Here is a 26,429-nt window from a genome sequence, read left to right on the forward strand (position 1 = left end):
TTGTAGGAATTAATCCTGAAAGTTTGATACATAGAGAATCAATTTGCTATTAAGGATTCTGTTGCCATGAACTGGATCATGTCTGACCTTGCCTGAGGCACTCAATCCCTTTGAGAAGAGGTTTTCAACCAGCAGAGTTCAAAGCACCAAAGCAATGGGAAGATTCCAGAGCAGAAACAGTATCTTTATTTTATGCCTGATTTTATCTTACATTACACATTTATCCCATTTATGCTCTTTTCATTGATTCGTATTCCTTTGTTATATATTTTTTTAAACTATGAATAACGGAGGTTCAGAAGGTCTCCAGATGCTGAACTTGAGACCCCCTCCCACTGTCCATCTCCCAACTCAGGCTATGATTAGTATGTGGGTTCTGCCCACATCACATTTACTGTTTAGTCGGATAGCTTGAATTTAATCAAAATATCAAATTCAACTGTGGTATGGTCTGTACAGAGAAAACTCAGGGAAATGCAGAGAATAGGAAAGATGACACTATCAGAGTTTATGGATATGAATTGAAAGGAAACAGATCTTGGTTTTGCAAACATTCCTGTATCTTAAGGCCTTGTCTTCCTCTCTGCTACTCCTACTTTCTCTTCCTGGGTAAATTTCTTAAAAAGCTTCTCCCATCTTATTTTTCTGAGTATTGATCAGTCTCTCTTCGTGACTTTTTAACTTTTCTCTTCTATGATGTCCCACAATGACCAAATTTAGTCTGCCTCTCTTTTATAGCTTGATCAAGAAAGAAAGGTGAGCTTTGTGGTCACGTAAATTGAAAACTGAAGCCAATTTAGCCATTTCACTAACAACTTCTTCCTAAGATTTCTTAACTTTTTTCATTCTCTTTCTTTTTTTCAACATCAAAATGGAAGAGGTTAGTCTTTGAGAGATTTGAGATAAAGGTTTATAGTCTTCATTGAGAAAAAGGTTGACTTTAGAGAAAGATGACCAAGACTAATTTGTAAGGCTAAATTGATTCATATCTCAAGAAGAACTGTAGTGATTGATTAAAAGCTTGTTTGGTCAGCTGAGAACAAAGAAAAAGAATTTCTGGAAACATGTCAAGAGTGGAATCCAAACCAGTATGGGGAATGGGTGAACTTAACTAATTTTCAATATTCTGGCCTCTTTTAAGTCAATGCCATTAAACATTTTATTCAAATAACTTTTCTCTTACTGCTTTATGCTTCAAAAGTATAATTTTGTTGCAGGGAGAGAATAGGTTATTCCTTGTAGTTTTATTTATTGATCTCAGTTAATATAGCTTTATCCTTTCAAGATAAATCCTACTCTAAATATTTAATTAAATTTTAAAATTATCCATTCATTCAATAGATATTATTCAAACATTTATCAAGTGTCTATCATGTGCTAAGGTACTAGATTTGTTGCTTGGTATTCAGTGGTGAGCAAGATCAAATTGGGTTCTCCCTTCATAGAGCTTCTACTTTAGCAGAGAAGACAGATGCTAAAAAATAACCACAAAATACATATGTAATTTAAAAATGTGATAATTAAGAGTAGTCAAAACCAGATTCTTAGCCCACAAATAGGGAGGAGGATCCTGGATCCAGGTAAAATTATCAGAATAATGAGGACTGGTGGAGAAATCAACCAGTCTTTTTCTAACACATTCCTCTGCATTAGTTTTCCTATTTAATTTAATTTCATAAATACCGCACCCAGGCCAATGAGAAGCTCAAATCACACAAGGCTTGCACAACATTCTACCTGGCAGTTATTAGATTCATGTTAGCTTCTTTCTATTTTTCCTTTTCCAAATTTTTTCAAACATTGTCTTTAAAAGAATATTGCTCTTCTATAGTTTAACAAATAGATGTTTTAGCAGATGTCACAGTATGGATTTGTAATTAAAAACACAAAGAAAAAATAAAGACTGTCATGTTTATCTAACTAGATTTATAGGAGGTGATTATTTCTCTCTAGTACATATAATACATACTTAGTTTTTGCTAGAATTATGAGACAGTTGCAAAAATACATTCCACACAACAAAAAAATCAATTCAGTATTAACAAAATACCTGACAACCTGATAAAAGAAATTCTACTGATGATATATGGCAAAATCCTATTTAAAATATTTTAATAGTACACGGGGAGTTTATAATTTTCAGTTCATCAGGTATTAAAAACCTGAAATCTCAGCATATTAAAAATGTCACATAATAGCTTTATTTCCATTCTATTAATCTTTCTGATGTCCTTTATTCTTGTAAAAAATAAGAGTAATGAGAAAAATGAGTCACTAAGCTAGTAAGATATGTTTCTAAAATAAATGATAATGAACATACTTTGTTGGTATTGAAGATCAATATGATTTGTTACCAGATGCTCTACTGATAAAGCTGATAATGAAATAATCAGAAAAGTAAAATTCACCTACAGCTTCACATATGCTTTTATCTTTACTTGTAAGTTTAATTTATTATAGTTTTACCTGGTACACCACCTCTTCAACACAGGCAAATCCAATGGGATGTATTATTTTATATAACTTTCATGCTACTCAATTCCACCATTATACAAAATCTATAGAGCACACAAAGTAGAAGAAAAGTCCTGGGATAAAAAATAAAATAGAAGGGCTGGGTTGTGGCTCAGTGGTAGAGAGTTTGCCTAGCATGTGTGGGGCATGGGTTCAATTCTCAGCACCGCATATAAATAAATAAAATAAAGATCCATCAACAACTAAAAAAATAAAATAAAATAAAATAAAATAGACTGTCTACGATAAACTATTTCAAATATCTCATTGTGCTATCAATACATTACATTATTACTTCTATAACTTACTCTTCCTTTGTCACCCTACAGAACTGTTTATGTTCTCCTTTTGTATGATTGGATCTGATCATTTTCTTCTTGTGTCCCCAATGATCTTGCTCCCACATGTATATTGTTTAAATGGCACAACCTTGTTGCTCCATACTGTCATTCTTTCTTTCTGACTTTCCAATGTTTACAAGTTTCTGCATCTTGAAATGTTTTTTCTTTATAGCGATGTTGTCTTTTTTTAAAGAACACTTTCTCAACCCATCTCTTAAAACATTGCTCCATATCTGCTGTCTCCAATATTTCAACATTTCCTCTCATAATACTCAGAAAAGTGGCTGACTTACCTAATCACCCTATCAAAACTGGACCCTCCAGTATGCTGATCAAATTCCAAGACTGCTGTCGACCACAGTTTGGTTCATTCCCAGCAGCCTCTGCCTCAGCAGATCATTTTTCCTGATGTCCCTGTCCTACCTTCCCTGTCATAGCCCTTTCCTGGATATATGTAGGCCCTTGGTCTTCTTTTCTCTTGCTCTACTTTTTGGTGACCACTTGATGGCTTTAAATATCACCTTTTTTTTGTTATGTTAAATACTCCAAAATCTTTGTCCCCAGTCCTTGTACTGCTCCAGACCTACCATAGGTTACATTATCCTAGCACCTCTAGCTGGGTCACTGGCACTTCTATATTTCACAAGTTGAGCCATGATCATGTTTCTTCCCAGGTTTGGTTTTGCTGCTGAGCTCCTTATAGGCAGTGATAGAACTGCCACCTTCCCATCATCTCTGCTTGGAAGTCTGTATCTATCACCTTGGTTCATTCTTCTCCATTATTCCCTCATCTCATCAAATACCAACTCCCATTAATTCTGCTTTTATATTAGCTACTTTTTTTGTCTACACCCCACTTTGCCTACTGCTCCTCCCTAGCTCCTGCTCTCTGACATCTCTCATAGATCAAAGTAACAGCTTCCTAAAGGGCCTCCTGTATTTCTCTTCCTTTTTTTTTTTTTTTTGCCACATCACTCACACACAGCTACCAGACTAATTTATCTAAAAGATTCACCTAAAATTCCTGGATTTAATTGCATCCCACATAATGTCTAAGATGAGTATAGTATCAAGACCCTCCATGAAGTGGCTCTAACCTTTTTCCAACTTTATTTTCCTCTACACTGTCCAATATCAAATGTCAGTCAAACTGAATTCCTATTTTATAGTATTGTAGAATTTTATCCTGACTGTGATGCTCATGATGAGCTACTAATTCTGAAAGCCCTTTGATCATCTCAGTATTTCCATTCACTATCTTTCTTTCAAGGCTTAACTCAGGTGCTACCTCCCAATGAAGGCTTCCATGATTTAAGTACCATTTATGGAAAAATTACTATGTGCATATGCTAAGCACATAAGCTCTATGTGTTAATTAGTTCATTTCAAATTGACAAGAATCCTTAGTTTCAGATGAAGAGACAGGCTCATAGGCAATAAGTAACTTGCCCTGTCTCAGAGTCAGTACATGATAGGCAAACAAGTAATTCTGGTTGAAATGTTCTGACTGGGTCTTGCCCGCTACTTGATGCCCTCTGTAATAACTTCAACTTTATGTGTTCATCTCTTATAACATTTTTACCTCGTACTTCATTTCGAGTTATTAAATTGGATATCAAATTTTCTAGTCAGGTAATGAAGAACTCTGAAAAATTCATGGTACCATTATTTACTTAATAAATGCTTGTGCCTGAATAGAAGATGAATGCACAATTCTCCTACTCAAAAATGATGTCTCTCTACTACCCACTTTATCATATCTACTCTTCCAACTGAGTTTACAGGCCTTAAATATCCCACAGCTTTAAAATCAGAAGCAGATGTCATTCTTCAGATATCATTTTCTATGATGCCACAACATGAACCTATTACTCTAATTAGGTTTAACTATATAATCTCTCAAATACCACACTCACTGGTACCATTTTCCTCTACTCCTGATGTTTCTCTTTCAAGGAACATCATGTGCCTCTTTCCATACTTTATTCTTTAAATGTTCGGCTAAAAAATATTTGCAAATGACTCCTATAGGTAAGGTATTATTACATCAGTTAAAATTTTGATGCAAATAATACTATCATGTTCATATGTTAATTGGGCTTGGTGTCAAATCTCCACAGATTCTGGAGTTTGCAAAGTATTATGACTTATACTCCAAAGCTCTGAGCATACTATTCAGCATGTATTTCTTTAAAATAATGTAATGAATCTTCTCATCTAAGGTTATTCTCAATTAAACTAGAGTAGTTAATTTATTATAGGAATTAAAAATGGTATAAAAGAGCAGTTTTTTTAAAATAATAGTGTTTTATCTTTTATTTTTAATACTTATCACAAGAACTTAGTCCTATATTATTACTTCCATTGGGGCTAGGGATATACCTCAGTTGGTAGAGTGCTTGCCTAGCATGCACAAGGCCCTGGGTTCAATCCCCAGTACCACAAAAAAAAAAAAAAAAAAAAAAAAAAAAAAGACCTATATTATTACTTCAATCAAAAATATCCAAAAAATATTTGTTAAGTTGTGACTTAGAATTGGTTTATAGAGCAATAATATGATGGGGGTCTGGGTGGTTAGAGAAGCTTTTTAAATTAACTGATATTGAGTTAAAGAGCCCCCTAGTACTTCCTTCCCAGGATGGTAAACACATTCCATTTAAATCTTACATGACCTTGTTTTTTTTCCACATGACTTATCTCTGGCAAGAACACAGAAGTGCATTCAGCAGCTGCATACAAAATATGTTTGCAATACTTCATCAAAAGAATTTGTTTATGATGGAGGTAGGCACTGATTCAAAGAGGCTAAAATGTTCACTAATTAAAAGACTTGATTTGATATTATAATATCCATTTTATATTTTGCATCAGACTATTCATTCCAACAAAGTAGTGTAACTGCATTTTAAAACATGAGCTCTTGAGAAGGCAGGACCTCATCTAGTCAACTGCTTTTATGGTTTATTTTCTCCAGCTGAACCCCTCTTTGTATCCCTACTGCTTTAAACTAGAAAAAGACAAGAACAACTATTCAGTCCCAAAAGTTTGAACTAGGTACATCTCTCTTTTTTTTCCCCCTAATTAGTCTAAAACCACTTTTTTAAGGGAAGAAAAAGTACTATTCTTCCTTTAAATGTATTCCTTTAACTCTGCCTATGGAGAAAAATCCAAGGCAATTTAACAAGGTACTTAATTAAACAGAGTAAGGGTCAATACACTTCTGAAGAGAACATTTGTCTAAGCTAATTGATCGGATGTGCCTTTGATAAACCCAGAGTCTCCTAAAGAAAATCATGGTTTTGTTCACTGGGGATGCAGAGGGATAGGAAGGATTGCAGGACACATACATTTCTGTGATAGTCTCTGGCAGATTTGTGGGGATCTCAGTGAGACCTTTACCGCGACAGTCTACGATGTTGTTGCTACAGGTGCAAGCCGCAGGGCAGTGCAACACGCTACAGGAGGGAGCCATAAATGACTGGTGACCTGAAAGAGAAACACACACAGTTAGATTTCTCCTCCAAAATTTCATATTTGTGAAATATGTAGACTGGGCTCAATGAGAAAATTATGCAACAGAAACAAACTTCTCTAAATGCTTGACACTACGATCATTCTATATTTCTAAAATGTACTGGAGGAAGCATGCAGGTGTATTTATTAGATGAAGCAAATGAGATTCTTACAACTGTTCATGAAAGTGGCAATTTTTAAAACCTGAAAAACTTGTGAGAGGCTAAATTCATATTCAATACAAGAGTTCTATTCAAAATTTTGAGTTCCAAAAAAAGCAGTAACTTCAGATTAACCTCTGTTCATTTACCATAAACTTAAATAGAGCTTAATTTTTATCAAATTTATGTAGTTTAATTTACTTTGTCTCAAAAAAAGAAACAAATATGTAAGACTTTCATCTTGGTAGACATAACTGTTGCTCAAGTTATTGTGTGCTAATTAGGTGGGAGGAAAATTAGATAATGCTAAATTTGATGTCTGAATAGGTTCAAAATTACTGCTTTCTTTGAAGTTATTACAATAGATTGTATGAAGTCATTCTTCAATTGTTAATCTATATTATTTTGGGAGCGCTACACATGAATTAAAATTTTACCAAAAGTAGTTCCCTGCAGGTATGTATTTTTACTACTTAATATTTAGAAACAAAACTGCTTGGCAATGAGATTTTTCTATTTGAAAGATGAAGACAGAATGCCAGCAGGCCTGTAGCAGGTGGGCATCTGCAAAGGCCGGGTTTCTGAAGGAAGCCCTCATAGCCTGCAGGGGAAGGTTCTGGGGGTGCTGGTGTGACAAGAAGAGGCTGTGAGCTACCTGCTAACCCCGCCCCTCCAGACAAACTCTCAAACTACAACAGTGTTCTCAGTCTAGAAAAGAAATGTCAACTTGCCTTCTTCCTCATCTAGAAAACAGGAAGGAAAAATTGAAGAGAGAAAAAAAAGCGGTTAGTAGTGAACTGTTAGTCATTTCATTTTTTAATTTTTTTAAAAAGCAATCAGACCTATTGAGAACAACTCATGACATTGTAAGAGAATTATTTTAGATCATAAAAAGTATGGAAAAATACATGAAAAGATCTAAAAGGTACCAATAGAATAGAATCAAGTACTAGCAATGTGTCCTCACTCCTTCAGAAACCATGAACTATTTATACATTACATTGGTCCCTCTGTATTTTGTAGTATTCATTCCAGAAATCCTGTGAATACCAAAATCTGTGGATGTTCAAGTCCCTTACAAAAAATTATGTAGTACATGAATATAATCTATGAACATTTTGCTATGCTTTAAATCATCCTTATTTATAATAGTTAATACAAGACAAATTCTATGCAAATAGATGCTATATTATTTAGGGAAAAATCACAAGAAAAATCTGCACATGCTGAATACAGATGAAAATTTTTTTCAAATGTTTTCAGTCCACAGTTGGTTGAATCTGCGATTGAGAAAATCACAGATATGGAGACCAAGTACATACGTATTTTATAAAAATTGTTTTATTATATGTTCAAGTCATTCCTAAAGCAAAACTAGCCTATATTTATAAAATACATTATCTACCAATATGGATATGTATTTGTGTGTGTGTGAGTGTGTCTATATATATGTGTATATATATATATATACACACTGACTAGATCAAGACCCTTGGACTCAACCATGTGAACTTGAAAAAGATTATTTTTCATCATATTTTAATCTCAGAGAGACAAAATTACATTCTCATATAGTTGTTTTGAGGCACATGAAATGACATAAATATATGTGAAATAAAGAAAACAGAACTCAGTAAATGCTAGCCACTGTTATCATACGTAGCACATATTTTTGTTTTCCGTTCTTTGTTACTTAAACAAGTCATTTATTTGTTTTAAGTAAAACTGAATTATTAATATGTTTGTATACACAAAAAAATACTTTATCACTTTGCATTAACAGTTGAGTTTCTCTGAATTTCAAAGCAGGGTTCCAGGATTAGTTGAATATTTTTCAGTTGTTAATATAAAAGTAGATATAAATTGCTACTTCAAGGGAAAATAAAGGGTTTTAAGTAGAATGACAATCCAGGAATTACCTATATTTTCTCCAAATAAAATTAGAAATATTTTAGGGACAAATAACTATTAGCTGCCAATCATGTACAAACATCTTACAACATATGATTATCATCCCTGTAAAGGAGAGTCTCTGTAGAGTGATTAGTGCAGGCTTGCACATGTTAGTGAGCAGCCCGGAAACCTTGGAAGCATGCATTCTTCACCCAGTTACACAAAAGCAGCCAGAATACTAGAACATCTCTCTTCTTTTTCCCTTACCGCTGCAGACAAATTCTCGTTTTTGAACCTCTGCAACATTATGGCCCCTCAGGTGAGAAGGGCCCATGCACTGAGTGTACAGGCCCACCCGAGGCCTTTGTCGAAGCCAGTCGGAGAGCCAGGCCAGGTGGCAGTCACAGTACAGGTTGTTTGAATGGAGTCGACTAAATGAGAGGAATGAAGATTAAAGCAAGAAAACAGAAGATAGTCATTTCAAAACTCGAATCATTAGTTATATCTTTATTTCCTAAAATAGAAAGAGATTAAACTTAACAATTTTCAGTCTCATTATTTTTTGAAAAACTAAATTGGTGCATAAGCATAGAATCAACTCTTTTTCTTTACCCTGAGCTAAACAAATATACAGAAGTTGGAAAAGGACAATAAAATTATTTTGCTTATGTTCATTCAAACGGGTAAAGAGAAAATAACCAGTTCAAGGATAAGTGCTCTGCAGTCCCAACATGCTGAGAGCAAATGGCGATGGGATGAGGGGGAGTGGGGAGCCAGGGGAAGGGAACGAGTTGATAAAAGCTGTGACTCTCAGTCAGAAATATCAGTAAGACCAGCCATTATTAGTCTCTATAGAAACTGCTTGCAAAGTCCTTTTAGCAGCCCACTTTTTGCTGAACAAGATAGAATAATAATTCAATATAAAATGCTTTTTTCACATCCTTATTCTGATTTCCTTCTTTTTGTGTTTATCACAGAAAAGGGATTAGCTGATTTTGGCTCTTGGGGCCTATCCCCATAAAGCACTGACTGAAATTAAAAGGCTTAAGTGACTGGGAGAGAAGGAATCGAGTCCCCTCTATGTTGGCAAGATCCATACAAGATCATGGATTGCTTCCAAGTGGCAAATGGCATTTCTCCATTAATAAAATATCTGACAAATGTATCCACTAAATTAGGTAAATGACTTCAAACTGGCTTTTATGTTTTCTCAAACTAAAGAAGAGGATATCCAAAGCTATAAATCAAAGGACCATTCCCAGAATCATCTATGACATAGTAATACCATTTTAGTCCTTTTTAGCTGATGTGTTCAATTCTAACCCAATAACAGTAATGGATAGTAAAACATGGAACTCAGTCCAAAAAGATAATTGGGCTATAAAAATGGAATTTTTAAGTAGCAGTGATAGTATAGAATAATGAACCAACCAAAGCAAGGGGATTTAAAGTTAAATGACTGCTTTACATTCTCCTTGAGCCTGTGGATAGGGAACAGACTGCCTTGCATCAAAAGCAGAAGCCATGTCACTGAGCAAAACACTATATTTTGGGAAAGCTGGGCGACCTCCAGCTTGGTTTGCTTAGAACTCAAAGTGCCACTCTTTGAAAGCTATGGTGACACATTCCCCATCATTCCATATCCGTATTTCCACATCCTCATTTCCCTCTAAATCTAGTGCACTGCAATGATTCCAATTAGGTGTGCACAAACATGAGAGGAGAAGAGGATATAAAATTTTAAAAAGCTGATTAGTGAGACAAACTAGTGGTTTCCCCCCCAAAAATAAGGGACATTATCAGAACTGCCAATGATGGATGCTTTTACAAGTTTCAGTGGTTTTAATTTTGCAAAGGTTGAAAATACGATAAATTTTCTTTTTCAAAAAAATTGACTCATGTAAATCAGAAACTGATTTTTTAAAAAAAATATAGTTTGAGTGAGCTGGACTATTAATTAATCAGATTAGTTTCAATTTCATAGCCCAGGAAAACAAAATTCAATTATGTCCATATACATTCAGAATTTCTTTATTCTGTTAATTCATATTCCAAGGGAACTATAATGATGTGTTATCACATAAAGTGTTGGATATTAGTGAGAAGAAAATCATATTAAAGTCGGTGTTGCTCAATTCATTAAAAAACTAGCAATTCAATTGACTTATTTTAAAGAGAGAAAATAATCTTTTTTCAGTTATAAGCTGTTATAAGATGGGAAATATTTTGAAAATCTAATCAAAACAAATGTGTCCTACTTGAAAACATTTTATCCTCAAGGAGTGCAATGTCTTGGCTTTTTTCCCAACCATTTCTCACATGTTATGTGTGAAATATTTTTTAGGTCAAGGTGATTTTGAAACTCAGTCAAAATAATACTTACCTGCGAAAATGCTACAACTAACTACTCCTATCCTGGGCTTTAAGGAATACATTTTTTAAGAGAAAAATGGCTATAGTTAGTACTTATTGGAAAATCGTATTTATTCACCAAAAATATCTTAATGTCCTCCTTAACCCCTGAAAAGATATTCTTAAATATAAATGCTGACACAAACTTAATTATGGAAGAGCAAGAAGGTGATGCTGTAATTTTACATTACAAAGAATGTCTGAGAAGCAGTTGAGCTTTATTAGGTCTGCTTGCAGTACAGTAATAAAATCATAAAGATTTCTCATTTATCATTTCTGACAGCCAATCAAGGAGTCTTCTATTTCTTAATGAAATGTGACCTCTACAATAGCTCAAAGTAAACGTTTTTTTTTTTTTACTCCGAACTTCCCATAATGCATACACTTCAAAGGAAGTTTTCAAGTTTTTAGAATAAGAATTCATTTACTAAAATATCATTTCTAGATTGTTTTCAAAGTTGTGCTTTCCTTTTCTTCTTCAAAATGAATTAGAGGTCCTGTTTTTGGCTAGTAGAAACAGCCCTAGAGGGAAATTCTTAATCCATTAAATTCGTCTTTATGAATATCATGACTACTTACAAAGTCCTAAGTTTAGGCATATGGTTGAAACTTGCCACAGAAAGTCTAGTAATGTTGTTATTGTTGAGAGTGCTGTAAAATAAAAGTTAGAAATTTTAGATATGAAAGAAATTAAACATTTTTTATATTAACAGGTCAAAAACTTCTACTATGTGCATGCACAACAGCTAGCAACCTGGTGGAGAAGTCATAGAAAATGCACTATTTCATAGAGGTAACAACTTTCATTCTTGAGCATATTACTGTATATGCAGTTTTATTCAACATTCACTACAAGTGTATGGCTTTACGAGGAGCAGTCCTAGTTATTTACATGTCATCTTGAGCACCTTGTTCATACATGTCTACTTACAAAATTGGCTAAGGAATTAACATGGGACAGTCATGGTTGAAAAAATTGCACAGTTACCTTTCTTTGGAGAGGTGTTATGTGTAGTTACTGTCCACAAGTAAACAAATACACTTGAATTTTCCAACTGAAATCTCATAGCAACAACACAGCACCATTACTATCAGGTCTTAGAACACTGTTCTAATTATTCTCTACAGTGCATATTGGCTGCTGTTAAAATTTGGGTAGAAGACATCATATTTGTGTCAGGTGGGGAAGAAGCAGTGTTCTCTAGTACTATACTAAAAAACATAATTTACTATAACAGTTGTATTCACAGCGGCATATATTGTCTTCTGTTTAGTACAGCATGATAGCAATGATGGTCTCCTGAGGTATAGCCAGGAAGATGAATGGTCAAAGCGGTTATGGTTAAAATAAATATAGCCCTTGCTTGCTTCACATTTTTCCTGTATTTCCTCAACGTGAGCTTTGCTAGTTTATTATCATTCATTATTATTATTTTGAGGGTGGGAAAAGACATCAGTTGAAAACAAAATTCTTTGAGAAGGGAAACCTAGTTCAAATATCAGGACGTTTAAAATTAATGGCATTTTAAAAAAGATCTCATTCTGCTTTAACACAGAAATTCTCTAGAAGCTTTTGGTTGACATTAACCAACCAATTTTATATTTTACAGATCCTTCATAAAGTAGTCATTTTTCCTGTGTGATTTAATTCAAATCACCAGGAGAGTTCTTACACATCTTTCAAAACTGGACAGAAAAGGGAGTCAATGCATAGTATGGGTCTGTGGTAAATGTGCCCATCCATGAGAAATTTAGGTCAACTCCTCAAAACTGCTAGCACATCCCATACGCCACCACTGATAACCACAATGTTCAGCTGGTCTGCAGTGTCCACACACACATATTCAGCTTAGCCCAAATACACTGAATTCATAAATTCTTTGAAATAGTTAAGTCAGCTTTACAAACAGGGGGACTGCTCTAAAATTTTCCACTCTGGCTTCCCTTGGAAAAATGGACTTGTTTGGCAGAATTCTCCCTCTGCAGTAGGATGACAGTCTACTGTAGTTGAACATTAGCTGTAATAACGGAGGGTATAACTGCCAGTTTAGCAAAGTCCTCATCACCTCCAGCTGTCTGTTTCTCTGTCTTTCTCTCTGTCTTTCTTTCTCTCTCTCTCTCTCTCTCTCTCTCTCTCTCTCTCTCTCTCTCTCCCTCTCTCTCTCTCTCTTTCTCTCTCCCGTGCACATTGCATTTCTTTACCCAGGGCCTACTTCTTTCCTGCCTGGTCCCCACCAACAATTAAATTTACGAGCCCTAATGCAAACTCTTTTCTAGTATCAAACTTTATTCATCTGGACCTCCTTCAAAAATCTTGCCCTCTTTAGTCACTACCTCAAACAATTGTCAATCTCTCCCTTCACCTTCTATATTCACTTAGCATTTCCAGATGTTATTGATACTTCCATATAACATTCTTATCACAACTAGACTTCTCCAAAGGAAAAACAAATTCTCTGTTCTTAATCCTATTAACTGTAAGTTTTTGAAATTTATCTAATTTATCTCCCCAATTGTTTCAATATTCAAAGGGATTTACTTTCAAATTACCTTTTTCTCACCCTCAAATTTTATGCTGCTTCAATATGGCCAAATTTTTTAGCTTATGTAGCATTCCACAATGTGACTTTGGGGATATATTTTTAAGATAATTCATGTACAGTAAATACATGTTAATTTTAAAGAATAATTTCTTACATTCCCCTGTAAGGAAGAGTTTTCATTGACTGCTGAAGTATGCACTTATCAATGTGAAATCTTTTCTCAAGATACTAGTTCATGTAATGCAACAGAAGAGATATATTATCTTAGTATTTTATTCAGCATTGGTGCCGGCAGAGCATAATACTGATACTGCAGAAATCGTGTTTGAAAAGATCTCACTGTACTTTAGCACAGGAAAATTCTAGAAGGTTTTAGATTCAAAAACATGAAACTGACAGAATTGTTAGTTTTAAAATTAGTAATAAGTAATATTGTATTATTGGCATGATGACATGTATGTAGTGGTTGTGATAATTCCTGTTCTGAAACAACAGAAACAAAATTTACATATTGTACTTATTTATTTGTGGATACTTTCTCCTATGCGTAAGTCTACTTACATCTTCAACCTCAAAATTTTCTGTTCGTAATGAGAATATATTCTAGAACAAAAGATATGTTGGTGTGTAAATATAGAACGTTACCTTTTAGAGTCATGGATTATCTTTCATACTTAGATTGTGACTTAGTCTTTCTTATTCCCTTAGTGACAAGCAAGCAAAATACTTGGCAGAAGTTTGGTATTTAATGGATAGGAATTGTTATGTTTCAATTCAACTAAAATACGCCCATTCTGTGGACAAGTATAAAGCGCATGTAAAATAGAGTCAAGTGATATATTTCATTTCTGAGTCTAGTGACCTCTCCCCAGAAAAAAATATGGATCTAGATTTAGTTTCCAATGTTATTTTTGAGATGGTATCTGAATATTAAGAAAATATAAAGTAAACTCTCTATCTCTCAAATAGAATTCCATGAAATGTCAGTTCCCCATGAACACACGGTGCTGAACTGCTTCCCTGCTCTGGCTACCTGGGCTACAATCTCTACCCCATTTCCATCAGTGACCCAGAGTAAGTACCCATCTTTTCCTATTTGGCCCCAGTAGAGTTATAGGTGCATGCAACTGAAATAAAATAAACCCCCAAATATTGGGAATTTGAATTTTAATGTGACGTGAAGGATCCTATTCATTCATTTTTCCACATAGAAAGATAGTGCCTAAGGAGTCAAAATGATAGCTTTTACCCAATATTGCCTTAATTTCTTTGCAAGCTAATTTTTCTAAAGGTCATTTAAAGTGTGAAGATTTTGAAAAGTTAATATATATTAAAATAATATCTGCTTGACTTTAAAAAATTTCAAAATAAAAATTTACATCTCTTAAAAATATATTCATATATTCATATTCATCATTTGGTAATTTAAATTATTTTCTTCAGCAAATGGGTTCTGGTCATGATGTATCTCTTTGAGACATTAATGCCCTTAAGAGAGTTCCCATCATCTTGGAATCCTATTTTAATACCATGAACTATCACTCTTTGGTTATTACTTTGTCATGTTTTGGTATACTTCATGATAATGGTTTTCACTAAAGTCATCTTTTATATACTTTGCTAAGATGACAAAACCAATTGAAAAGGTGATTATGTTTCCACAAACTTACTACTTTCAAAAATAATCATTTCAATCACGAGTAAGTAAATATATGGTTATTGTATCATGATCAAAGGACTTAAGCTAGCACAGTGCTTGGTTCTCCCTTCTCTCCCCACATACATATATAATGTAAATAAAGATATATGCTTAATACATATATAATATATGATTCCATACCTAATAAAGGTTAAAGAATGTTTACTTAATAGCAAGAATAACAAGGTACTTCATGGGATTTATTTCACCCAACATTTTCAGCAAATTTTTCACACAGTGACTGGTACTATTTAAATATTTGATTAGGAACACTGACTTATAACAGATTCTTTGGCTTGATCAGCTGTGTTCCATGAAGTAACTTTGCCACCATCTCTTCATATATGAAGTTAAGTGACATTGTGAGTTTGACATGAGGGCACTACCATGAAATCATAGTTGCATTCTAATTATTCTGACTTTGAAATCACATTAGTGAGTTCCATATATTAAAAATGGTTCTGGTGTACAATTTAAAAAGTGACCTTATTACTAAAATGTGCACTATAAGTGCTTTGAATGTTTTCCTTATAGAAAAAGACTGTAAATAAAGGTGATCTCTCATGTAGTTAGAATCAGTAAATATTTTTATGTTTCACAATGTATTTAGATCAACTCATTCATCCATAAACCTTTAAAAATAGTAACTCAGTACATGACAGCTAGAAATTTTACTCATTTACTTGCAATAAAAATAAAAATCACATAGAAAATATTGCTAACATAAGCCATTCTAAGTTGAAAGATTTTTTTTTCAGAGTTTATTTTATGTCTTAAACTAAATGTAAAAGCAATGAATCCTTTCTTGAGGGGGAATGTTTGGTTATTTCTGAACAAATTCCAACAAATGGACAAAAATTCAAAACCTTTTCACATTTAGTTCAATTTGGATTTCTGAATAATTCGCATCAATGATGAAACAAAGTACTGAAAAATTTTTATATAGAAAAAATTTGTAGGTATATTTTAAAATCTAGAAATGTGAATCTCTTACACACACAAAAATTTCCAGAAACGTACAGGTGGCATGAAGTGCTTTAGTAACTACAGTTTTCATTAATATTGTATTTTGTTAAAATTAGTAATTTATGAAAATTATTTTTACTAAGTCAAAATTCAATACAGATTACTTAGTTGCTTCTGATTTTGTCAGTTATGCCTACCAAGCAAGGAAAGAGAGGATGCCAATTATAATTCAACTTTGTATGTTGTACATCACAAAGTCAGTAGTGAAGACTTTGAAATGAATCTAATGAGCGGCTTATTAAAATAAAAAGTAGATTTCAAAATGACCTTACAGGGACAATGTTGAGTTACCAGTCCAAGCAATTTTTTAAATGAGGAAACAACTATTTCGTTGCACAATAACTAGAAAATATACCAACATATCAGTTACTATGAGGTTTACTTCTTGATGTTCTTGTTCTTACAAAATTTATTTAATGTTAACAATTAGCAATTTGGGGAATTCTCACAAATCATGTGACTCCTGGGAGAATATTTTTATCATGAAGAGAACAATTTGAGTGGTATTACATAGGCAATTTTCTCTAAATGTATACACATGATAGACAAAATTTTGCACACACACTTTTTGATTCTCTGTATTCACCATGAGTTATTTAAAGTATCTCTCCAGGAGAACATTTTGACACATGGTTTTAAGCTAGAAGATAAGCCCCACGTTACCACTCTTATAAGACACAAAGCTCCTGTTAAATGAGTAAGAGAAAAAAGGGATACTCACAGCACTTCCAGGTCCCGGAGAGCCCTGAATGCCCCATCCTCAATACAGCTGATTTGGTTGTAATCCAGTTGCCTGTTAAACAGATTAGAGGGTTATATGTAAAAGGAATGAACAGTAGCAAAGGTAGATGACAGTGATGGGAAGACTCCTGAAGGGTCTCTGAAGCCCTTGCTAACTGAAATGCTCTCACAGACACACTCATCTGCTTAAGAATGTCACAAGCCATTCTGGCCTCTCTCTACGCGGCAACTGAAATCTTTTTGTTCTGAACTGTCTGTGCAAATAGCAGCCCTTGGAAAGCTCCAGTAAATAATAACTGCACCTTCTATTAAATGCCATAGGAATGCAATTTCATTACATCAAGAAAAGCTATCCATTAAGAGCTTTCAGCGTCATCTTGCTGAAACAATTTCATTAAGGTAAAGGACTGTAAATCACTTAATGTCACATGCACCCCCTCAGTGACCTAACAGAATCCATTTATCAGAGAAGCCCAGCTGCATGTTAATTTCACTATCCTTGGCAAGAAAGAGCAAGACTACTTTTAGGTTTCGTTCCTTTAAAAGCAGTTTCCCTTCCAGAACTCCAAATCAAGAAAGAGAAATGACATTCCATACATCTCCCTGCTATCCCCAACCAGGAATGCACTTTAGAAAGCCAGCAGTTGTTTTATATTAAGCTTCACTATTCTCACAAGTTGCATTCATTATCCCTATATGCAAATTCTCTGCAGCATAAATACAGCACACTTTTGAGTTAAGAAATTTTCAGAACTACATCACTGTCCAAGAAAACAAGTTTTAAGTATTAAGAAATTAATAAAAGTTTTGTTTTTCTCTAAGATGCTACTCTTAGCCCAAAATAGTAAGAAATGTACACTACAAATTGTTAAAAGACTACATTAACTCTAATAAAAAGTTTAAATGCTGTATAGGTATATTCTAAATAATACATAATTCAAACAGTTGAATCTTCTCCAATAGTCTAAGTACTCTGTGTTAAATTTTAAAACAGAAAAAAAAAAAAAAGAAAAAGAAAGAGGATGTTTCTACCTTGGCTAAGCTTGATTTTTTTTTCCTGCTGTTTATTTTATGAATTAAAGACTTCCACATTCATCTAAAGAATCTACTTGGTTGAAATGAATAGTTAATACTAAATTTTATCTGTACTATCTACCTTTTTCCAAATAAGCAGTTGTTTAAATACAGTACCTTAAAGATTACAAAGATCATTATTCCTGTAAAGCAAAAGTTATTTTAATGCTTCACTTGAGATAGAAACAAAACATTTTATGAACTAGGTGAGTTGTCAGTTCTACATGCACTGCTGAGGGAATGCAGATGTAAAGGAGTAGGGTTATGATTGTCATCTGAACGAATCTCATTCTTGTTTCAAGTTCAAATTCACCAAAAGGGCTAATTCATATGTGAGGTCTTTTCTTGAAGAACTGTTTAAACATTGCCATAAAATAGAGATTTCCCTCACAAGACTACTGACTAAACCAATGATTTAATCTGGTGACTTTCAAAGGGCCCCTTCAGATTCCTTACTTTAGAAATTATGTACATAGAGAATGTCTCATGAAATATACATCTCATTTTTAAGAGGGTCTCCAGGAGACACAATCATACACAAGAATATCTTGATGTGATGCAAATGGTACATCCAGGACATGCAATATAAAAACAGGTGCACCCCAGAGAAGATACAATTTTATTGCTTTTATAAACTCAGGCTTTCCCCAAATAATAGCTACCACTCATACTACTGTAACAGCCTGAAGCATTTCTACTTATTAGGAAGTAATGCAGAAGTATAATTTTATTTTCCAAGAAGACTTTTAAAGCCTCCTGATGTAATATGGTAGCTGTGGTTCCAAGAAAACACTTATAATCTGGAGCGCTTTTGAGTTTTACAGATTAAATTCATTTACCAATTAAGTTAATAGCCTTTTTATTTTAAAGTGCTAAAATATATATCTACACTAGTATTCTCTAACCTCTTGAACAATTTATCAAAGCCATTTAAATTAGAACAATGGCATGAAATGTTACCCTTGACACACTACAAAAGAGAAATTGTTTCCAGACAAATTGGCAAAATCTTTTAATGCTATCAAATTTGCCTAATGCAGTCTCCAGGTTAATCTGTAAAAGGGTGAGCTGTATGTTTGCCCATATCTTATTATCCTTAGCTGTCAATGTATAAATCAGTGCTGACACAGCTTCTTCTAAATCATGCATACAATACACAAAGGGGAAGCTCTAGCATGCCAGAAAGCACTCAACCAAATCTTGTCCTACAAGGTCTAAAAGGCAAAATACTCTCCTTATACCAGAAGGTGCGCCTTGCTTTAAAATGGCAATTCCAGCCCCCTATACCATTATGTATGGTTACATACTGCACTTGACTCTTAGAAATCTAAACTCTATCCATGCTAAAACATTAACATTTAATTTGCACAGGACCTTAAACTCTTTCACATGCCATTGTAGCACAGTTCACACAGCTTCTGAGAACAGAAGGTTTCTCATGAAGAGGTTACTCGTAAGAAAGAACAACCAAAATCAAACAAGTGAATAATTTTTTCATCAGTTGTTGGGTTTCGTGACAGAGGAATGTTTATGAAAGTGCTATGCCGGCCTGACTGCTGATGAGAAAATCTCTCCGCACAGACTTCCATTTTTCTGCATATGGTTCAAGATAAACAGTGTCAAAGCTGTGCAAAAGTGTAATTTATTTCAAGGTTTCTGGACTCTTTTCCCGCACCTTGTTTCTCTCACCCTGCTCAAGTCCTTCTCTATTACCTTTCAAGCCCTGGTACTTGTGCTTCCTATAAACAGGAAAGGATCTGTTCTCAGCCATGCAACTAATAACAGGCTGACTTTCTTTAGATGTGATTTCCAATTGTGGCCTGAAGTTATTCTGAATTAAGGAAGTTACAAGAGGAGTCTTTTTATCCCCACTTCTCCAAAAATAGTATCCCAATATTCAGTCAGGCAGAGGGTAAACTTTGGAATTCAGTTCCTAAAGGTGTTAAGTACAGCAGGGGCCATGATAGGACACTTTCCTGGCACAGGGTTACTCGCCAGGGGGAAGGAAGTTAGACTTTTCTTATTTTCTAGAGAGAAAGAATCTTCTCTCATTCTAAGTGATTCCTTTCTGATCTTCAGTCAGAAGACAAAGACTATAGTTTTCTTCCTTATTTCTTGCCTCCAACCCTCCCCTATGCTTCTGTTCAGATTCAGAATTTCCTTTCTATTTGATCTTTCACCGACCTCATTTGTGAATTTGTGTTTTGAAGCACTACCCTAATCTCATGAAAATGATGAGGTTTAAAAGAATTATCTTCCTGATCTTGGTAAGTATTAATATTTTACGATTCTCTTTTCAGTGGTGGGAGGAAGATGGTCTGATGCTCTTGGGAAGCTCTAGAATGCTCGCTTTGATTTTTCCCACCACTGGTAAACTTAGTCTGAGACAAAGCAGTTTGCTGACTGATCCCCGATGTTAAATGATATCCCTCTATGCCTCACATGTGAACTTTCTCAAGTTGATCTGATTTTCTTTAATACTAAAAATAATTTGGCCTGGTTTCAGAATTTGATTTACTCTAGTTATAGGAGACAATATATAATGTTTCTAAACGAAGTTTTTAAAATAGATATTTTAAGTGACGAAAAGATTAAATATATGCTTATTTGACATCCTGAAAAACATAGTCAAAATATTATGTTCCATTAAAGTTCTCTTTTCATCCAAAAAATTTGGATACCATACTGTGCTTGAGTTATACATATAAAATTGTTCTATGTTAATTTCACTTGTTTGTGTGTCTACCTGTAACAAATTTATACATTGGTGCAGAATCCGGTGAATAAAATATATTATTAATACTTTCTTTTTATGAAAATCAGAACATGAAAAAATATACTCAACTGTGAAACAACACATAACTTAACAATTCTTAATAATGTCTAAGCTAAACAGGATCTGTCTCAGTGTCTCAAAATTATTATGACTATAATTCATTTTTGTTATATTTTGGTTGGGTTTTAGTAATATAAATACTTCAGTTCATATTCATGTTACTTTTGTAATATAAAACATTACAATATTTTAGTTGACTTAAAACACATCAATGTGCTTAGAATCAATGAAGGAACAACAACATTTCGTTTGGTATTGAAGAAACCAAAATCACAAGGGAGAGAGAAAAAAATGTTGTTAAAGATACGGGGATGCAATCTCTTCTATTTGTTTTCTGTGTGTATTAAATTCAAGTCAATATAAGTTCCTAAATATACACATCTTATGCCAATGCTACTTTTAAGGAGTAACCCAAAGTATAAATTATAACATATAGAGAGTACAAAGTAATATAAAATGACCCATATAAATGAACATCCTAAATATAAATTTTAGCCAGCCACATCATTTCTCTCAGCATAAAAGCACATCAATATTAACCTGTGAATTGGGGGAACAAACAATCAAGGTAAAGAATATTCTGAGAAACCAAAATAATTTATATTATCTGAGAATTTAATTCTTTTTATAATCTTTCAGGAAATATTTTTTTATCTCATAGGAAATAGATATCTCAGTTTTTATTAGAATACTCTAGTATAAAGTTCTATCTGTGGGAAGGAGCAAAAGATGGGCCTAACAGAGATAGGGGAAAGATAAGCAGGTTGACATTCAGATTTTAGACAGATGAAAATGAAGTTCATCGGTGTTCCCCAGCTTATATTTGACAGGTAGCAAGTATTTTGTTAAGTTTTGGTTGTAATTTAGATCTATGCATTTCCAAAGCCCATACTCAGTACCCAAATGGTTGGAAAAATAAACTCAGGAGGTTCTCAGTTCTTCAAATGATGATGATCATGTTTCAAGGAAGAGCCCAACAGATAAAAATACTTCAGAATTTCAGAGAAGGAAGAGATTACTCTAGGCTGAACTAATTCTAAGTGAAGGAGAAAAAAAGTGATTCTTAAAAAATGATAGAATCCAGGTAGACAGAAAATAAAGTGGGTATTATGGTATCTGTGCAGATTCAATGGGAGCAGAAGTTGGAAGCCTAAGATGACAATACAGTACTCAGAAAAAGTCACCACTCTCTTAGGGAAGAGTCCGTATGCCGACAGACTCTAGTGCACTTGGACAACCTTCTTCTATGTTCCCAGGGCCTATAACAAAGGTGTGTTTTAATCAGCTGGATTATTGTGAAGGAGGCAGAAGTGGGATGAAAAATGATGTCCATGGAAAAACTTCTGGCATCTTTGTTATCTTATGAGAATATACCCTGGACACCAAAATTCAATGATCAGATTATTATAATAGTTCAGAGGTAGCAATCATGCACATTGGTGCTGGAAAAGCAAGAAATCTAAATGTCCTTTTTCTGTCCCATAGGACAACATGGCAGTCACAGTAATAGCATACCAGTTCCTCTTTTATAAGTAAGTGCATTGGATTTCCAAATACTTGGTTAATCCTGTTTCATTTGTTTTGTTTTGTTGTAGAAGACATTTAATAAGATACATTATATGCATTATGTTTTTATAAGACAAGCATTGCCAAAGAAAAATCCACATAAAGGATTCTGGAGACAAAGCAAAATGCAAAGGTCAGGAGGTTATTGGAAGATGACTTCACCCTGATTGGGAATTACCACATTTCAGAATGTGATTATGAAGTGAAGGCAAACCAGGCATATTACAGAACCATGGACAGTTCCCATAGTATTGAGATGGGCATCTGCTGAATTGCTGAATTTTTTTTTTGTTTTTTAAGTTCCCAAGACAACTTCTGGTTGTCTTTCAGATTCACAGGAAGCATTCTGGATGTCATGGGTGTGGGGGACTTGACACTATAAAATAAAATACATCTTAATTTGCTAGCTTTGTAAATGAAGTGCCATTTCTACACATTTGCTTAGAAGGTTCTATGCCCTATTGAAGACCCATGGCATTTAATCTAAGACTAAGAACAGTGAGCTCCGTACACAAACAAGCACCATTTCAAAGTTGTTGTAGCCTCAGGCTTACTGAAAATAGTGTAGAAAAGGCCTTTGGAAAGAGTAGTTACAATGTCCACTGATAATGGATAAACATTATTTTCATAAGGAAGAGATATAATGAATTAAACATGAAAACTGATTAAAGCAGACATTTTGCAATTATGACAACTTACATGATACAGGTACATGAAGCCTTCCATTTGCATAGGAAATTTTTACATATACTCTTCTCTTACATATGGATTCTATATTAATTGAAAAACTCTTACTCCCTTATCATCACAAATTATGTAAATGTTATTGAAGAGGAACTAGAAGAGAGATACTTCAAAACTAGAGAAGTATAAAAATATAATGAAATATATATGTGCTTGAAATACAGTTGTGAATTTTTCTATAGGTTTTAACAGATTAATCAAAAAGAAATAACAACAAAAACAATAATACTGATGATGAGGAGGACGAGGAGGAGGAAGAGGAAGAGGAGGAGATGATGACACATTTCTAGCAGAAAAAAATATATATATTTCTAAGTAGTGGATAGAGTTTCATAAAAACACGTTACAGAGATTTACTCTCTCCTGTTTGTTGAACCTTGTTATTGCTAATAAACATTCCATCACTAACTGCGTGATTTCTTTCCTAAAATGTCATGGCCATACATCTTTTCATCCAAACGATATCATGACTTACCCCAAGAGAACCATGCTGAATCATCTTGTGACTTAAATCTTTGTCTATACATTAATGCACGTGAAGAAAGAATAATGTTTATTTCCCCCAACTTATTTTTCTTACCAAACATTATTTATCCTGAAAAAAGGAAGATAAGACTCATAACAGTTTTAGGGTTAATGAAATTGGGATGAGGCAAGCAAATGGGAAAGGTATATATTTTATTCATTATCAGGGTGTGAAACAGGTTTGGTCCACAGAGTACACTTTGAAGATGTAGCACAAAATGAAAGAAGAAAAGTGCAGGCTTCGTTTGCTTTACAGGGTGCATAAAATAATTCTTATTGGAACTTAATTATTTTAAGTATTCATAAGGAACTCATTAAAAAACTAAAAGTAAAAAGTAAGTTAAGCTCTGTCTTTGTGATGTGACTAAAACTTACAATATGTTTAACTTTAAAATTTATTTGTGCTTTTACTTTTTTTGGAAATCCTGGGTAATTATAACTGAGATTGGTTTTTTTTTTTTTTCTTTGTTTTAAAGTTTTAATTTCTGACAATTTAGTAATATATATATATATATATATATGTATATATATCCTTTAGACATTAGCAAGTTTGTGTGAGGATAGAAAATTGCAGAATGTAATCATCAGAAAAATTCATGGTAAAAAAAAGAAAACACATCTTGTAAATTTCTGATATTATGCCTTTTCTTATCAGGTCATATCACTTATAAAGCAAAGGACATTACAAAGACAAGAAGTTATAAATCTTGATTTTGACCTATTTTGATACATCCAATATATACTTCAAGAATAAACTGGCAAGTTTCAGTAACAAAGCAAGATTGAATATGAATATTCTCTAAAATGATTAAATTAAATGGGGATAACTAAGGGATACTTGAAAACGGATCAGTGCACAATGTAACATCTTCCTTCAAGATTCAATTAGGAGGCAGCAGAGGCTTCATTCATTGCATCCATGTTGAATCTTTTAAATATGTATATGAAGTTCCTGAAGAAAAGTCCTATAAACACTGATGATTATTTTGGTGAGGCAACAGTTGGTAATGATATGGCATCAGTACTTTGGTTAATAAATTGTGACTAACAAAATAGATGGGAAAATGCTGCTCATATCTTAAAAATTGTTTAATCGCTTGATATTTTAATATGGTCTTGTTATCCCATCTTAGTCAAGGGGAAAAAACAGTGGCTTAAACTGTGGCTGGAGAAAATAAAGGTAACAAAATTAATATAAAAGGGTTTTAATCCAGTTAAGAAATTAATAGAGATAAGCAAAAAGTTATGGGAAGTCCTCCCAGGAGATGCTTAAGGGCAAGATAAATGCCCATCTGCCTAGAATAGTTTTAGTGTGGCTTCCCTGGAGGAAGGGGAGTAAAATCTGCTAATTTGCAACATTTGCACAGCATCAATTTCATGTTGTCAGGATGCTGCCTTGAGCATATTAGCCAATCTACAAGATTAAAGCAAGTGCTTCCCGTAGAAATATTGCGGGTAACTGGAATTTGCTCTGAATAAGGCCTGAATGTGGTAAATTCAATAAACCAGCTAGAGTGGATCAGGCTGGACTTTTTGATAGTGCTATACCTAAAATGGTCTTGACGCAGCAAAAGCACATCTTCCTGCCATTCAGTCTGTTCTTTCTTCTTCCTCTTTCCTCTTTTTTTCTCTGAATTACTACGTACTGGAGCTACCGCAGCACTACGCAGGGTGGTCAACTTGGAAATCCAAGCACTGGCGTGATAAATAGGACACGGCACTCTTCCACCATCTCATACTGGACATGGGTCATATATTAGTGATATTTTGGTGAATTGTTATGTGGTTATTATTGTATTTGATAACAATGTGAAATAAACTTTACTCAGTGTCTTGACAGATATCGCTCTTAAGTTTGAATAATAAAACTAAACTTGAAAGCACAACCTATGAGATCAGAACTGTTTTGCTTTTTTTTTTTTTTTTTTAAATGTAGTTTGAACTATATTTTAGTATAGAAAAAGGGGCCTATAATGTTTCAGGTACCATCTTCAATAAACAAGTCTATTAATGCATTGTGAGACTTTGATGTCACCTGTGTTGTCTTTTATGTTGTTGCATGGACATCAATGAGGGGGCAATTCTTTTGGCTATCATCATTCAGGATTGACACATTTTCTTAGGCTTCTTTTCTTCCACAGCAACATGTATCCCCAGATTTGAAATTACTTGAGATCTGCTCTAGTCATTATCCCCATATTCAAATCCCTATGTTCTCCCCACTGCTGCTATTTAGAAGTCATGCTGCTTTGCTTTAAAAAAGATAATGATCACATTCAATTTCTCATAACACAGACACATACCACTGAACTTTGGTTTTTATCTTCCAATCTGATCAATATTTTGAAATCAGACCTTGGCCAGCCTCTTCAAAAATTCCAACTTTCTCAATACACCTTTACCTACTATTCCTCACCAATACACAATATAAACCATTTTCCTTAGATTGACTTATATTTCTTTCATAAACTCTTTCTCCAAACATTCAAGCAATGCTTTTATCTTTTTTTTCTTCAGCCCCTACAGCACTTAACACCTTGTTTGTAAATCAGGACCCTGTGTGTATTAATTCAGTACCTTCTAACATACTTTTGGTTTTCCAATTTTTAACTCTGTGTCTGATTGATTCATAACAGAATAATCATACCCATTCCTAATGCTGCAATTCATCTTATGTTCTACTTCCCTATCTCCTTACTATACATTTTTTCAGGGATATCTTCTAGCAGTTGATTCGTTGTATCTGCAGAATATCTGCCATTCCCATGGCATGTAACTGTTTTGAAATGTCTTTCACATATTTTATTTGCCTAATAACCACAACAAACCCAAGAAACTATC

General features: G+C 33.8%; 1 protein-coding gene across 2 annotated transcripts in view; it reads right to left on the reverse strand.

Moving 5' to 3' along the window:
* Slit2 (slit guidance ligand 2) overlaps positions 1–26,429 on the reverse strand; it is a 344,949-nt gene that overhangs the window by 96,958 nt on the left and 221,562 nt on the right. For both annotated transcript variants that reach the window (XM_047566500.1, XM_047566498.1), the window contains exons 6-9: positions 16,824–16,895; positions 11,414–11,485; positions 8,690–8,853; positions 6,203–6,341 (exon numbers count right to left, since the gene is read on the reverse strand). In XM_047566500.1, coding sequence (XP_047422456.1) covers positions 6,203–6,341; positions 8,690–8,853; positions 11,414–11,485; positions 16,824–16,895 — 447 coding nt within the window. The remainder of the gene's footprint in view (positions 1–6,202; positions 6,342–8,689; positions 8,854–11,413; positions 11,486–16,823; positions 16,896–26,429) is intronic.

This window comes from Sciurus carolinensis, chromosome 10, assembly GCF_902686445.1.
Source record: "Sciurus carolinensis chromosome 10, mSciCar1.2, whole genome shotgun sequence".
NCBI classification, from domain to species: domain Eukaryota; kingdom Metazoa; phylum Chordata; class Mammalia; order Rodentia; family Sciuridae; genus Sciurus; species Sciurus carolinensis.